The following is a 14,609-nucleotide window of genomic DNA, read 5'->3' as shown; positions in this document are numbered from 1 at the left end:
AGCCTCCACGACTTCAATTCAGTACTCGTTTTTCTATACATACCAAATGAAGGAGCATCAATTTGAAAAACAGAGAAATTATAGTATCTCCAAACACAGTTAATACCCAAGTATCTCTTGGCCAGGTCCTAAGGGAGTGAAGGAGGAGAAAAATGTTAATTCATTAATATTTCAGCCAAGTGACTAATTTTGCCTCCCTAAAACCCCCCATCCATCATCCTTAACCTTAGAGCTTCTATTCAGAGCATACATTTACTCACCGGCCGCTCCTCACAGATGTGTGCTAAATTTGTCTGTGACACTTCAATACCAGTTTCTGCTGCTAAAACATAATACAGCAAAGCTTCGTGCCTAAAAATAGACGATTAATAATAAATTTCATATAGTGGCTCTTACTAATATTCACAGAGAGCTCGATATTCTAACATAAGGGCACAAAATAAGCAGTTTTCTTTTTAAAGCACAAAACCATGAGTTTGTTGGTTTTTTTTTAAAAAAATAAATACTGTTGTTAAAAATACTGCATGTACTGATTTATTTTCTGTCTTAAAGGCTGAAGTGGCAGATAAGGTTGGGATCTAGTTAATGCAACAGCTACCTCTACTGGCCGAATGGCATGTCCAACAGCCTCAGGTCCCTGGATCCTTCCTCGCTTCGAGGAGAGAGTGGTATTAACACAAAAGTCCTGTGAGTCCCTCTGTTTTGTGAAAGGCTCTATGGGGCTTAGGATTCCGAACAAGCGTAATTAAAGCGGGGCTTTTGTGGCGCATTAGACGTCTGGCAAAGGAGATGCAGCTTACAGGAGTGTGGATAGCAATGGCCAGAAGCACATATAAATAAATAAAAGTTCGACACCACTAGGAACTGAATAATTGTAAAACAGCGAGACCACTCCTTACCTGTTGAAAGGTTGCCACACGATTTGTAATACCAGTAAGGGCAAGGGGGTCGGGGAAACGGACATATTCCTACAACCACTTGCTGGTGGGAGGGTCAATCAATGTGGTGATTGTGGGAAGCCCTGAGACTGCACAGACCACTTGCCCAACAGTTCTCCCTGTGGGGGTTCATTCTAAAAAAAAAAATCAGTGACGTGCCAAGATTCTGGGGCAAGAGAGTTTACGGCAGAGCTTTTGCTATGTTTGAAAAATTTTTAAAAAATGGTAAGAACTTAAATATCTGAAAATCGATGACTATTTAAATTTACCCACAGCCTGGCCAGCATGGCTCAGTGGTTGAGCATCGACCTATGAACCAGGAGGTCACGGTTTGATTCCAGGTCAGGTCACAGAGTCCAGATTGCGGGCTCGATTCCCGGTATGGGCTGTGCAGGAGGCAGGCCATCAATGATTCTCTCTTATCATTAATGTTTCTATCTCTCTCTCCTTCTCCCTTCCACTCTGAAATCAATAAAAATACATTAAAAAAAAAATTAACCCCTGGTACAGCCACTTTCAGATGAGGCCATGAAAAATGATGTGAAAGAATACATATCCAAAAATGTGGGAAGATGTCTATGCAAAATTATCTGTTCAGTGAAAAAAAGAGGCAGGATAAAAACCAATGCAATTCCATTTTTGGAATAAAACTGAATACACACATGCACACACACACACACAGATGCAGATACATATATGCCGAGAAAACTAAACCATAAAAATTATCTACCAAAAAGCTAACAGTACTTATCACGAGGTGGTGACAATGCAAGTCACTTTTATTCTTTACTTTTGACTTATCTGATTCCCTCCATCCCTCCATGTTCTTAGTGTCACCCAGTTTATGAATAAAAATTTATTTTAACCATAAAAGTTATTTCGAAAGCATCTTTTTCATCTCAAGTAGCTGACATGAAGAACTCTCCCTGGACTTCCACTCCCCCTAGGAAGTGGGTTAAGGAAGGGCAGGGGCCGGTTGGGTGAGGGGGACTAAGGGAGGCCGACTCTGAGATCACCTTTTCTACATCGTTAAAACAGCTCTGGCAGATCATCCCTCGGGGACAGAGAGAGGTGACTGGGAGTCAAGTTAGAACAGCGGATCTTCAATCAGACATGCTGCAGGTCACGGGCCACGTGGCTGCTGAGTGAGCCGATTCTCCATCTCCAAGACACCCAAGGCAGCCGACCAATTAGCCATGACTCATTCTAAAGAGACACGAGGCTGGCTATGCGGTGTCCCCTGCATAGGCAGGTCAGCTAACAAGCCCACGACTGGAGCCGAAACAACACTTCGAAAAACGCACAGGCGTTTTCTTTTTTTATTGATTTCAGAGAGGAATGGAGAGGGAGAGAAATAGAGACATCAATCATGAGAGAGAATCACTGATCAGCTGCCTCCTGCAAGCCCCCTACTGGGGATTGAGCCCCAAACCCGGGAATGTGTCCTGGACAGGAATCGAACCCGGGACCCTTCAGTCCCCAGGCAGATGCTTTATCCACTGAGCCAAACCAACTAGGGCTGCACAGGCGTTTTTCTCACACGGACTGCAAAAATCATGTCTGGTGACCAGAATCCTCCAGTCAGACCCAGCACCGACTCCCCGTCATTCTGCCATAAGGTCCTGTTGCAAAGGTCTTACCATCTCAAGTGTCTTCTGAGACACTTGGGCTTGCACCCGTGCCTCGGTTTCCCCAGGGATGAGTGAAGGAATGAGACAGTGGACCCTTGCCAGCCCACACGCGAATACTGAGCCGGCCCCCTCTGCTGCTGTGGCTGCATGGAATGTGAGTCATGTTATTAAACTGTAACAACATGAGTTTTTCTTAGACAGCAGTCGGGCAGACTATTAGAATTTGCAGCGAGGGTGGGGGGCACCAGGCCAACACTCCCGTAAGACAGAGTCACCATGGATAAACTTGGCAAAGACAGTCTCTCCTGTGGTGGGAGAGGGACGGGGGAAACAAGTTTTATAGAGAGACTTTCCCTGTCCAATAATTGTATAAGCCGGGAGGAAATTTCATAGAACCCTCGTGCATTTCCTTTGAAGAAGCGCTGTGATCCATCAAAAAGAGGCGTCAGGAAACAGCGAGGTCAATAGAAGTGCTGAGCAGAAATCCACCTCTGTCTTCCATCTTGCAGAAGCAATCGGCAGAGGCCGGCGCACCCGGACTCCACCGCCATCTATTCTCATATACAGAGGAGTGAGCTGTAGGCCAGGGTTAGCAGGCGGAAGACCGCATTTCCTCAGCTTACTCAGACTTCCCAGACACACCCCGTCTGCAGCAACCCTGTCCACATTCACGCTCCCTCCCGGCACTGGGCTCTTGCTTGTGTTTCAACAGAAACTGCCTGAAAGCATTGATTACAGATATTTCTAGACTCGTGTTGTTGGGATAGTCATGTCCTCAGCATTTGCTACGTGCAGGAAGCTCCCAAACAAGCCACAAGACCGTACTGCCCTTCCAGACATTTCCTCAAGGTTTAGGAGGCCAGCCAGAGCTTCGAGTTTTATTTCACTCAAGTGAAACTGTCTCCCAGACAGTCATTGTGATGGGGAGGTGGGGTGGATGCAGAGAGGAGGAAATTTAGAGTAAAGAACGAGGCTGGGGCACATCTGCTACCCTCCCGCTTCAAAGCCAGCGTACACATTTATAGAACTTTCCTAACGATGCTTCGTAACCACTCCTTGGGCTGCTGGCTGTGAACTGTGCGTCGGACGACCTCTGAGCAGCTTCTCAAACAATTACATTGTTTTCTCTGTGCTCCTTGCTAATGATGCCTGAAGCAGCTCCAACTGGAAGGAGGAAAAACAATCCTGGGGTCTCAGTGGATTTCAGGGCCCCTGCTCCATTGCCAAAAGGTGAGTCTCTCTTTTTTTTTTAAAAAAAAGCATATTTTTATTGATTTCAGAGAGGAAGGGAGAAGGAGAGACAGATGGAAACATCAATGATGAGAGAGAATCATTGATCGGCTGCCTCCTGCACGGCCCCCCATTGGGGATTGAGACCACAACTCGGGCATGTGCCCTTGACCAGAATCGAACCAGGGACTCTTCAGTCAGGCTTATACTCTATCCATTGAGCCAAACCAGCTAGGGCAACAGGTGAGTTTCTGGACTGGGACCTAGCATGCCTACTTGTCTTGCCTCAAGCCCACCATAATCGGGTTAAGTATTGGGGGTGTATTTAAGACAAAGGACAATAAGATACATAGTTCACAGAAAAAACATACGCAGAGGTAAGGCAGAGAGAAACGAAACATGACAGCTGGCCTCTCCTTTGCTGATTGCTCCTGGTATCTGAGGACAGCCTCAGGCACGACAACATTATCTTCCATATTATGCCTACACAGCAAAAAGCCCTTTTCTCCAACACCCTCCTCTTTTCTGCTATCCCATAGAAATCTTGGAGCAACATAGAAAAACACAAGCTCATCAAACCTGCATGAGTAATCTGAAAATAACTCCAGAATAAATTCACTCACAGAAAACGTAAGAAGGGGATGGACTTGGGACATTGATGGATGGTGTAGTTCTGTGATGGCAAAATAGATGGTACCAGAAAAAGCCATGTTGTGGGAAGGCCATGCTCTTATATTTCCTATTTAACCCCCAGGGCAAGTTTGGGGGCTCGGAGAGATGAAAGCACTCTTTGTCAAATAGATTTTGACAAAAATTTCCCACTGTCATGGGTAGTAGATGTTTCTTCCTGTAGCTATGAAAAGGCCTCAAATTCAGATGAAGACTTATCTTTAGTAATACTTTAGTAGCAGCATCAAGATTGGCAAGAATATTGACGATCAACCGGAGAATCCACTGATAAAATCATTTTAGAAAACAAATGGCATTATCTTGTGAAGTCCAATATGTGACCCTACTCCTAAGTTTATATTCTAGAAAAGCTCTTCCTCTATGGGTCAGGAGATATATAAAACATGTTCATGGTTGCACTGTTCTTAAAACAAAATAATGGAAGCAACCCAAATACGTGTTAATAGGAGAATTGGTAAGTAAATTGTGGTATATGATAGCAGCGAAAAGGAACGACCTACAGGGACATGCATCCAAATATATGAATCTTAGAAACATAATGTTAAGTGACAAGAAGCAGTTAAAGATTGATGTATAATAATATTCTAATGACAGAAAGCTCAGAATCAAGTCAAACTAAATCTATTGCTTAGGAATATACCCATGTTTAGCAAAAAAAAACCACACAAACAAAACAAAACAAAAAAACAACTATAAAGACAGCAAGATTCAGGATGATGGTTACTTCTGGGTGCTGGGGCTGTGGGTTGGGTTTAATCTGGGAGGGACATGCAATGCAGGGAGCTTCAATAGTTCATTTTCTTAAGTAGGTGTTTGTTTTATTGTTGGAACTTACATATATATCACATATTATTTCGTATGTATCAACTCAGATCACAAAAAAAGAGAAAAACAACTCAACTGGCTCATGCCACTTCCCCAACTCAAATGATCAGCGTCTTTTACCAGAACTCTTTCCGGATCTTCCTTCCCTTCACCATTATTTACTGTTGGGTGAAGCATCTCACAGCCCAGCTCTGTCACATCACGACCTTCTCTCCAAACCATCAACGCTCCCTGCTGCTCCACAAATTAAGTAGAAAGTACATACCCTTCCCTTCAAACTTCCATAAAGTAGCACCTCTTTAGTCTTGTTGTATATCACTCCCTGTACAAATCTTACCCTCAGGGCAAACTGGGTGGCTTAAAATTTTCTAGAGACTTCCAGAATTTTCCTATCTCTTTGCTTTTGTTCCTGCGATTCCCTTCTCAAAAAATGCTGTTCCCTGCATGGCTCCGTGGACATGCCACCATCCCCCAAGGCCCCCATTAGGGTGGACATGCCACCATCCCCCAAGGCCCCCATTATAAAGGTTGGCCTAAGTCCCTCAAACCAGGTAGCATCTCTTCCTCCTCAGAATCCCCAATGTTCTTCAAATACTGTTCATGGCGCTTACGTTATGTTTGTTCTACTTGCCTCAGCTCATCCACTCAGTAGTTTCTGAGCACTTCACAGGTGCCATCAAGTGCTGGGCACTGGGACACAAGTCAGAGGGCAATCAAAGTAAAGGGCGAGCATGATCCATGGAAGGACCCAAGCAAGGAAGAAGTTGGTCAGACTCCGGGGCACGTGCAAAGGCCCAGAGGTCAGACAGCACAACGGCCATGTGGGAAACTGCAGGCAGTTCAGCATGATGAAGAGTTGAGGCAGCAAACTACCCCAAGCCCTTCTTGGTGACATCCCTGAAGCTCATGGCAAGGTGCCCTGCGAGTGGACTCAGTCAAGTCTGATGAACTGAATGCAAACACACAAATAGTGTAGAGCACACTTAATTCCCTGATCCTTTCAACCAGGAAAAAAAAAATCGATCTCTGGCTGCATAGTCTAAGAAAGATAGCAGGCCACACAAATCTTAATTCTTCTGGACTTTCACTGCAAATTTTTAAATGTTAAAGGGATGCTAAATTCAAAAATAGGCAAAAAAAATAATAATAATAATAAAAAAAGCCTAGCTACTGACTTATCCTCTCTTTATGGGAAAAGGTGACAGACATCTTGGGGTGTGTGTGTGTGTGTGTGTGTGTGTGTGTGTATGTGTGTGTATGTGTGTATGTGTGTATGTATATATGTGTGTGTGTATGTGTGTGTGTATGTGTGTGTGTATGTGTGTGTGTGTGTGTATGTGTGTGTGTGTGTGTGTGTGTGTGTGTGTGTGTGTGTGTTGTGGGGGACTATTTACAGATGTGCTCTCCCTTTGGGAATGCCCCACATATAAACACTTTGATATTTGATTGCTTAGTTCCCCCTAAGAAGCTTGTGAGGAGTCAGGGTGGGAAGTTTGGAGGGCAACTGTAGAGAATGAGCTAAAGTCAAATTTGGGAGTTTTGCAAGATGAAATAGCACAAAAACTGTAAGGTATATCAATTAGAAAATAACAATTTCATAAGAATTTCTTTCCTGCTGTGCAAAGTGAGGCCACAAATAACAAACTTTCACGGGAGTTCATAATAAACATTGCTACTTGGTGCTTTTTCCATTGGGTTCATTTCCCCTGCATTATCTAATTTAAGATTCTCCATTACTGCGATGCTATCTTTTGATTACGTGGGCACCCACGGACCAAAGGAGAAAATAGTGTTCTTTTGGACTCATATTTAAATTTTTAATTAAGGTTCGGATCAGAGAATGATCGATGGTAAGTCTGGTCTAATGTCTCTGAGGCAGTGTTCCGAAGGGATATGTGCTGATTTGCATAGCCTTTCCAGTTATTACTGAAATACCCAGATCATTTAGGCAATAAACCAGCCAAGAAAATGTAGCCCAAGGGAAAAGTAAGACGGAGCGCGAGCACTGACAGAAGGGAAAAAGATGAAGTCAGGTGGCATTTGGAGAGATGTGCCCTTCTTTGTAAAATCAAGTAACAGCAAATGGGGGGCATGTGCAGTCCTCCTGCGCGGTGTCATGGGGGTTCTTCATCTGCTACCTCCATCAGAAGAAGGTTAGAAAGGGGAGCCTATCTGGCTGTGACATGAGAGGTCTTGTGAGTGACTTCCTGCAATCCCAGGCTCCTGGCCACGGAGGATGCAGTACAAGCTATGGAAGGATGTAGCCCGAGCCCCAATTCTCGGCTTCCCACAGACAAGGCGGGAATCCCAGACCTCCTGTGACCTGCCAGCGAGAAGCAGAGCGTCAGCCAAGACGCCCTGCGCTGTGTTTAGATTCTGAAACCAAGAGAAACAAGCTTGAGGGGAGGAAGTCAACACATTCGTGGGTCTTTCAACTTGATGAATGTGCATGCTCCCCCTAGAGAACTAATTTTTGAGTATAATTAAACATGGAAATGCTATGTTTTCCAATCAACAGCCAATCAGTCTGTGATACTCCGAACAGGATTACGGAGAGGCCGTGATTTCCCTGCAAATTGCTTTTGTTTGATTGCATTTTAAGCTCCGTCTCATATTTTGAAAGGTGAGGGCCGAGGAAGTTCAGGGTAACGTGAGTCCCAAGCTTACCATGAGCCCTCCAGGTAGGCGTTGAGGCCTTTCCGAATGACGTGGCCCAGGTAGCCGTTTTTCTCAGCTATGTGCTTTGCCCACCTGAAAAGGAAAGGGAAGAGAAAAATATCCAAACTGTGGCAAATTAAATAATTGCTTCTTTCTCCATATGATGGCAATAAATCCCACTTGGGGAATATTTTGCTTGTTAGAATTTTTACAGAGCAACAAACCAGAACTGAATGTTAAGAAGGTAAGGAGAGAAACATTTTGAGAGCTTTGTAACCAGGGTCCTTTCTTAGCAATGCTGAGGCGTTGTGGTTTATGGAAACAAAGGCAGGACAGGAAAGGTTCCCAATGAACAATATCCACCACTATAGGGAAAGAGGATCTTTGCTTTGGCATCTGTATGGTAATTAATCAATAATACTTTTCTTTTCCTAGATTTTAGAATGAGGATTTATAACATTGTTTGGGTATTTAAAAATTTTTATTTATTTATTTTCATTTTTAAAATATTTTTATTGATTTCAGAGAGGAAGGGAGAAGGAGAGAGAAACATCAATGATGAGAATCACTGATTGGCTACCTCCTGCATGCCACCTACTGGGGATTGAGCCCGATATCTGGGCATGTGCCCTGACCGGAACTGAACCATGACCTCCTGGTTCATAGATCGTCACTCAACCTCTGGGCCACACCAGCAGAGCTAATTTTATTTTTAAATTACAGTTGACATTCAGTATTATTTTCTCACTAGTAGCCCACTGTGCGATATCGTGCACAGTAGGCCGCTTGCCGCTTCCGCCACACTGCTTCCGTGGGAGGCGGGCCCGCTGTCTCCTCTCAGGGCCTGCGCTTGGCCAGGGAGGCTGCGGGCCGGCCACCATCCCCCAGAGGCAGGCGGCCCGCCAGGCTGCTCACGCTGCCTGCTCTCAGCGGCAGCCCCCCCAGGACTGGGGGACTCCGGCAAGGCTGAGGGGCCTGGGCGCCGCCGTCTTGTGGCTATCGGCAACGCCATCTTTGTGATGGAGTGACAGTTAATTTGCATATTACCCTTTTATTAGCTAGGATAGTTTCAGGTGTACAGCATAATGGTTAGATAATCATAAACTTGACAAAGTTGTCCCCTGATATTTCAAGTACCTACCTAGCATTGCACATAATTATTACAACATTATTGATTATATTCCCTGTGCTGTACTTTACATCCCCATGGCTACCAATTTGTACTTCTTAATATCCCTTCACCTTCGAAAAGATCATCTTTACCAAGAGTTCTACTACTTCATTAAAACATTTTTACTGATTTATTATAAGGTTTTCCTATTTTGTTTCTGCTCCCTAATTTATCCTCAAGGGGGTCTACCATTAATGAACTAGCATACTGTAATATTTAGATTTACAACCACTAAAAGAATGCATAACTAACAAGTTAATGAAATGGGGATATGAAATGCTTTTTAAAAAATATTTGATCTAGCCCTAGCCAGTTTGGCTCAGTAGATAGAACCTTGGCCCATGGACTGAAGGGCTCTGGGTTCAATTCCAGTCAAGGGCACATACCTTGGTTGCAGGTTCCCTGGCCCTGGTTGGTTTGCGTTCAGAAGGCAACCAATAGATGTGTCTCTCTCCCATCGATGTTTCTTTCTGTCTCTCCCCCTCCCTTCCAACTCTCTCTAAAAAATCAATGGAAAAGTATCTTCAGGTGAGGATTAACCAAACAAACAAACAAAATAAATAAATAAATAAATAAATATTGATTAACATAAAGGAAGGGCAATATAAAAGAAAAAAGGCACAAAAACAGATGTAACAATAAGGAATAGATGGTGAACTGGCAGATTTAAAATAAAATATATCCTAATTAAATGTAAGTGTTCTAACTACACCAATTGAATACTAAAATTGTCAAACTGACTAAAAAATACACAAAAAAGTTATATGCTGCTTTTAAGAGATATAGATAAAATAAGGACAAAGAAAGACTGAACGTAAAGGGGTAGAAAAAATAGAACATGCAAATTCTAACCAAAAAAAGCACATATAACTATATTAACATAAAATGTAGACTTTACAGACAAGGACCACCAACAGAGATAAAGAGGACACTGCAAAAACGATAAAGGGGTCAACGAGAAAGGAAAAACAATTCTCATCCTATTTGACCCAATATTATTCAAAATATCTAGTGAAAAACTGACAAAACTAAAAGGAGAGAGAGACAAGTGTACACTCATAGTGGGAGATTTTAACGCACTTCTTTCAGTAACTGTTGTAACAAGTAGTAAAACACACACATCAGGAATTATATAGGAGATCGGGCCAACCTGACGTAATTGATAATATATGTAGAACATTGTACCCGACAAGTTCAGAAAATCACACTCTTTTCAAGAGATGATAAACATACATCAAAATTGACCCTATGCTGGTCATAAAGCAAGCCCCAACCCTCTTCAAAGGATTGAAGTCATTCAGAATATACTCTCTATCACAATGTGTTTAAACTAGAGATCAATAACAAAAGGATAACAAAAGTCCGTGGAAATATATGAATGCTCACAATACTAGTAAGTATCCTCACCAACTAACAATGACAAAAGCCTCAAGTCTGTCTCAGGTGAGTTTCATCACTGAGTTCAGGTAGATTTGCTCTCAAATGCCTTAAGACACACCCCTGGAGAGGCTGACTATAGTGTGAGGGTGATCTACAGCAGAGGTCTGCACACTTTTTCTACAAAGGGTAAGACAGTAAATATTTTAAGCTTTGTGGGCCACCTATGGTCTCTGCTGCATATTTTTCCATGTCTGTTTTACAACCCTTTAAAAATGTAGGAAGTGCTCTTAGCTCTTTGGCAGGCCACATGTTATGTGCGGGCCATAGTTTGCCAGCCCCTGTAAAACATGATCAGATATGCATGACATCAAAAATGGGCCTCCTTGCCCTAACTAGTTTGGCTCAGAGGATAGAGCGTCGGCCTGCGGACTCAAGGGTCCCAGGTTCGATCCGGTCAAGGGCATGTACCTTGGTTGCCAGCTCATCCCCAGTAGGGGGTGTGCAGGAGGCAGCTGATGGATGTTTCTCTCTCATTGATGTTTCTAACTCTCTATCCCTCTCCCTTCCTCTCTGTAAGAAATCAGTAAAATATATATATTTTTAAAATGGGCCTCCTGTTCCCTGTGCTTCAGGAAGCCTCTGTAGGATGTGTTTTACCAAAATGCAAGCGTTAACCAAGAAAGAGGAAGAAATGGGGTCCAACAAAGAGGACCGGAAAGCCAGAGATGAAGGGAAAGGATGACAAAGTCAATTTTGGGAGGGCAGCTGTGGCCTGAACAAAGACTCCAGGAGAGACATCACCAAGATTAAATTAATACCTGGTGGGTGTGGACAGACTAAGAGATTTAGACAACTGTAGATGAATTGGGAGACCAAGTACAGGGAAATGATGAGTACACAGAAAGTCAAGCAGCTAAAGAACAATAAAATATAATTATTACTCCATGGAAAACACAAAGTTGTACAAGAAAGAAAAGGTGGTCATAGAATACTACATGGCTCAGCTGTGAATAGGATTTACATAGTCATAATAATGTAAACCCCGATACTAATCTAACCAAAATAATGACACACTTATTGGGAAGATGGGAGAGAAATAAAAAGTGGGAATGTGTGGGGTAGCGAGGTGGCAGAGTGAGAGAGGACTTATATCTTCATCTTTCACAGTGAGACATCTTAAACAATGTCTATAATGAAGATGACAAGAAATAGCGGGAGATGCATGTTATTTAGCAGTAGAGGCAAAAAAAAAAGTATGGTTAAAAATGTGAAAATGTAAGTGATTTATTTTTGGGAGCAGGAAAAAGTCTGGTGTGCTATAGGCAGAGAGTTCCTTTTTGTTGTTGTTGGTTTTTTCTTATCGAATTATTTTCTATTTATTAGATTCTTTTTATTTTTGTCTTGTCAAATTATTTGGATCTTTAAACTATGTGAACTCCATCAGTTTTTAAACCAATAAAAATTAATTTTTTTCCCTTTTTTATTATTAAGAAGTTTTATTTTTTCCTTCTACTCTGCCATCTTGACTGGAACCCAATAAAAAATAAAATTTTTTAAATGCAAAAAAAAAAAAAAAAAAAAAAGAAGAAGAAGAGGACCTCTTCTTCCAGGCACAGTGAATATAGTAGTATAGTCGCCTCTATTTGCAGTTTCGCTTTCCAAGGTTTTCGTTGCCTATGGTCAACTATGGTCCAAAAATATTAAATAAAAATTCCAGAAATGAAAACTCATAGTTTTGAATTGTGTGCCATTCTGAGTATCACGATGAAATCCCGAGCCATCCCACTCTGTCCTGCCCGGGACGTGACTCATCCCTTTGTCCAGCGTCTCCACACTGTAGACACTTCCCCACCCGTTAGCCACTGAGCAGCTGTCCGGGTTATCAGATCGACTACTGCAGGATCACAGTGCTTGGGCTCAGGTCACCCTTATTTCCCTTAATAATGGCCCCAAAACACAAGAGTAGTGATGCTGGCAATTCAGATATGCCACAGAGAAGCCGTAAAGTGCCTCCTTTAAGTGAAAAGGTCTGTATGTGTAGGAAAAAACACAGTATCTATAGGGCTCAGTACTATCTGTAGTTTCAGGCATCCACTGGGGGTCGTGGACATATCTCTGAAGGAGAAGGGGGGACTACTGTGGATGGCCTTCCCTTCACACCCAACATCTGCTCGATTCTTACACAACAGCCTTCTCGGGGTCTCTAGGGAACGTCTCCAGGTTGCCTGTTATATAGTAGAGGGAACACCACAAGGTTCCTTCGATGTGTCCGCCTTGCGCAGCCTTATGGAAGTATTCTCCAGCTAAAGTCTGTGAAGAGAGATGAACAAACGTCAGTCTCCTTGGTGAGGAGTCTCCCTGGCTGGGCTGGTTTCACCAGAGCCAAGGTATTATCACAGGCTTATCACGTCTGACATCTTTAAGGAAACCAAGTCAAGTAAGACAGCCAATCACAGAAGCCAGCCTCTGGCCCTGGTATTCTGTTGATTAGGCTGGCCAAGGAAGTAAGACATCATGTAACTAGGAATGTCATTGTCACCTCATTTGATCCTCATGTAACCCCTGCCAGCAAGATAGAAGACTTGTATCAGAAGTCACACCAGGCGAAAATTCAGGCATTTGCGTTCCTAACCTTGCTTAAGACCTTTCTTCAAACTCATGCACAAAAACTGCATTTCTAGGAGGAAAGTGAGAATTAGAAAAATGACAATAAAAAAACCCACGCTCTCAGATATGTGGGAGGATTCTCGCAATGCATAAAAATATACAGTCTCACATGTCGTCAGAGAGAGGTAGAGGGGGGAAAATAAAACACTTAAGTATATGTTCCGCTGATTACTATTATTTTCCTGAGGCAGTGAGCTGACATTTTTAAGCATGGGCTTTGGACAGGTTTGGGTTCAAATCCCAGTTCTGCGCCTTACTAGCTGTGAGACCTTGGGCACGTTAATCTCTCCACCTGAGAGATTTTATTCAACTACAAAATGTGTTGCCCGGCCGGCATGGCTCAGTGGTTGAGCATCGACCTGGGAACCAGGAAGTCACGGTTCGATTTCTGGTTGGAGCACATGCCCAGGTTGTGGGCTCGATCCCCAGTGTGGGGCATGCAGGAGGCAGCTGATCAATGATTCTCTCTCATCATGGATGTTTCTCTCTCTCTCTCCCTCTCCCTTCCTCTCTGAAATCAATAAAATACATATATTTTTAAAAAGTGTGGTGTCTGATAGTACCTAGCATGAAAGGTTGTTGTGAGGATTAAATGAGAAAACAAATTCTCCAGAATTAGCCTGGTGCTTCATGAAAAATAATCAGATTCCCCACCCCCAGATCTGCTACTGCCCATCCCACAAATGGCCCCTCCATTCTTTCCATCTCAGTAAAGGCCATGTGCTCCAGAGTTGTCCTGATTCCTCTCCCTCTCACATCTCACATGCAATCATCAGCGAATCCTGTACCTTGACCTTCAAAATATACCCAGAATCCAGTCACATCACAGCCCTTCTTGAGATATTGCCCATCCTTTCTCACTTGGATTCAATGCTTAACCCCGTCCCCTCTCTTGTCTCCTACAAGCCTAATCTCTGCTAGGACACAGGAGCCTTTTAAAACAGCACATCCTGCCCAAGTCAAAGCTGTCCCGGGCTTTTCCATCTTGCTCAGAGCAGCTGAGTCATCACAGTGATCTGGGCACCTGCCTTCCTGACCTATCTCCCACCTCCTCATCTCTGCTTCCTGCTCCTGCAACTCTGGTCTCCCTGCTGTTCCTGGAAATTCTCAGAGCTTTTACCCTGGCTGTTCCCTCTTTCTGGAATGTTCTCCCAGATATCCACAAGATTCCTTTAGGAGCCTGTACAATGTCACATTATTAGAGAAACCTTCTCTGATCTCCTCTATAAAATAATATCCCCCAACCTCTAGCCTCCCTGTTCTCCTTCTTCTGCTTTATTTCTCCCCATAACATCCTCATATTATATATTTAATAGTCTGTTGCCTTTCTCCCCCATTGCAATGTAAGCTTCCTAGGAGCAGAGACTGTTTAGTCCACTGCTGTATCCCTGTGCCTGGAAGAGCGCTCGCACACATGGC

General features: G+C 43.3%; 1 protein-coding gene across 1 annotated transcript in view; it reads right to left on the bottom strand.

Moving 5' to 3' along the window:
- Positions 1-14,609, bottom strand: part of SEL1L3 (SEL1L family member 3) — a 109,552-nt gene that overhangs the window by 16,785 nt on the left and 78,158 nt on the right. The window contains exons 16-19 of the mRNA XM_054724015.1: positions 12,706-12,833; positions 7,982-8,065; positions 261-351; positions 44-128 (exon numbers count right to left, since the gene is read on the bottom strand). Coding sequence (XP_054579990.1) covers positions 44-128; positions 261-351; positions 7,982-8,065; positions 12,706-12,833 — 388 coding nt within the window. The remainder of the gene's footprint in view (positions 1-43; positions 129-260; positions 352-7,981; positions 8,066-12,705; positions 12,834-14,609) is intronic.

The sequence above is a fragment of the Eptesicus fuscus genome, chromosome 2, assembly GCF_027574615.1.
Source record: "Eptesicus fuscus isolate TK198812 chromosome 2, DD_ASM_mEF_20220401, whole genome shotgun sequence".
In the NCBI taxonomy this organism is placed as follows: Eukaryota; Metazoa; Chordata; class Mammalia; order Chiroptera; family Vespertilionidae; genus Eptesicus; species Eptesicus fuscus.
Note: the sequence above shows the minus strand (reverse complement) of the source record. Positions and strands in the feature narration are given on the sequence as shown.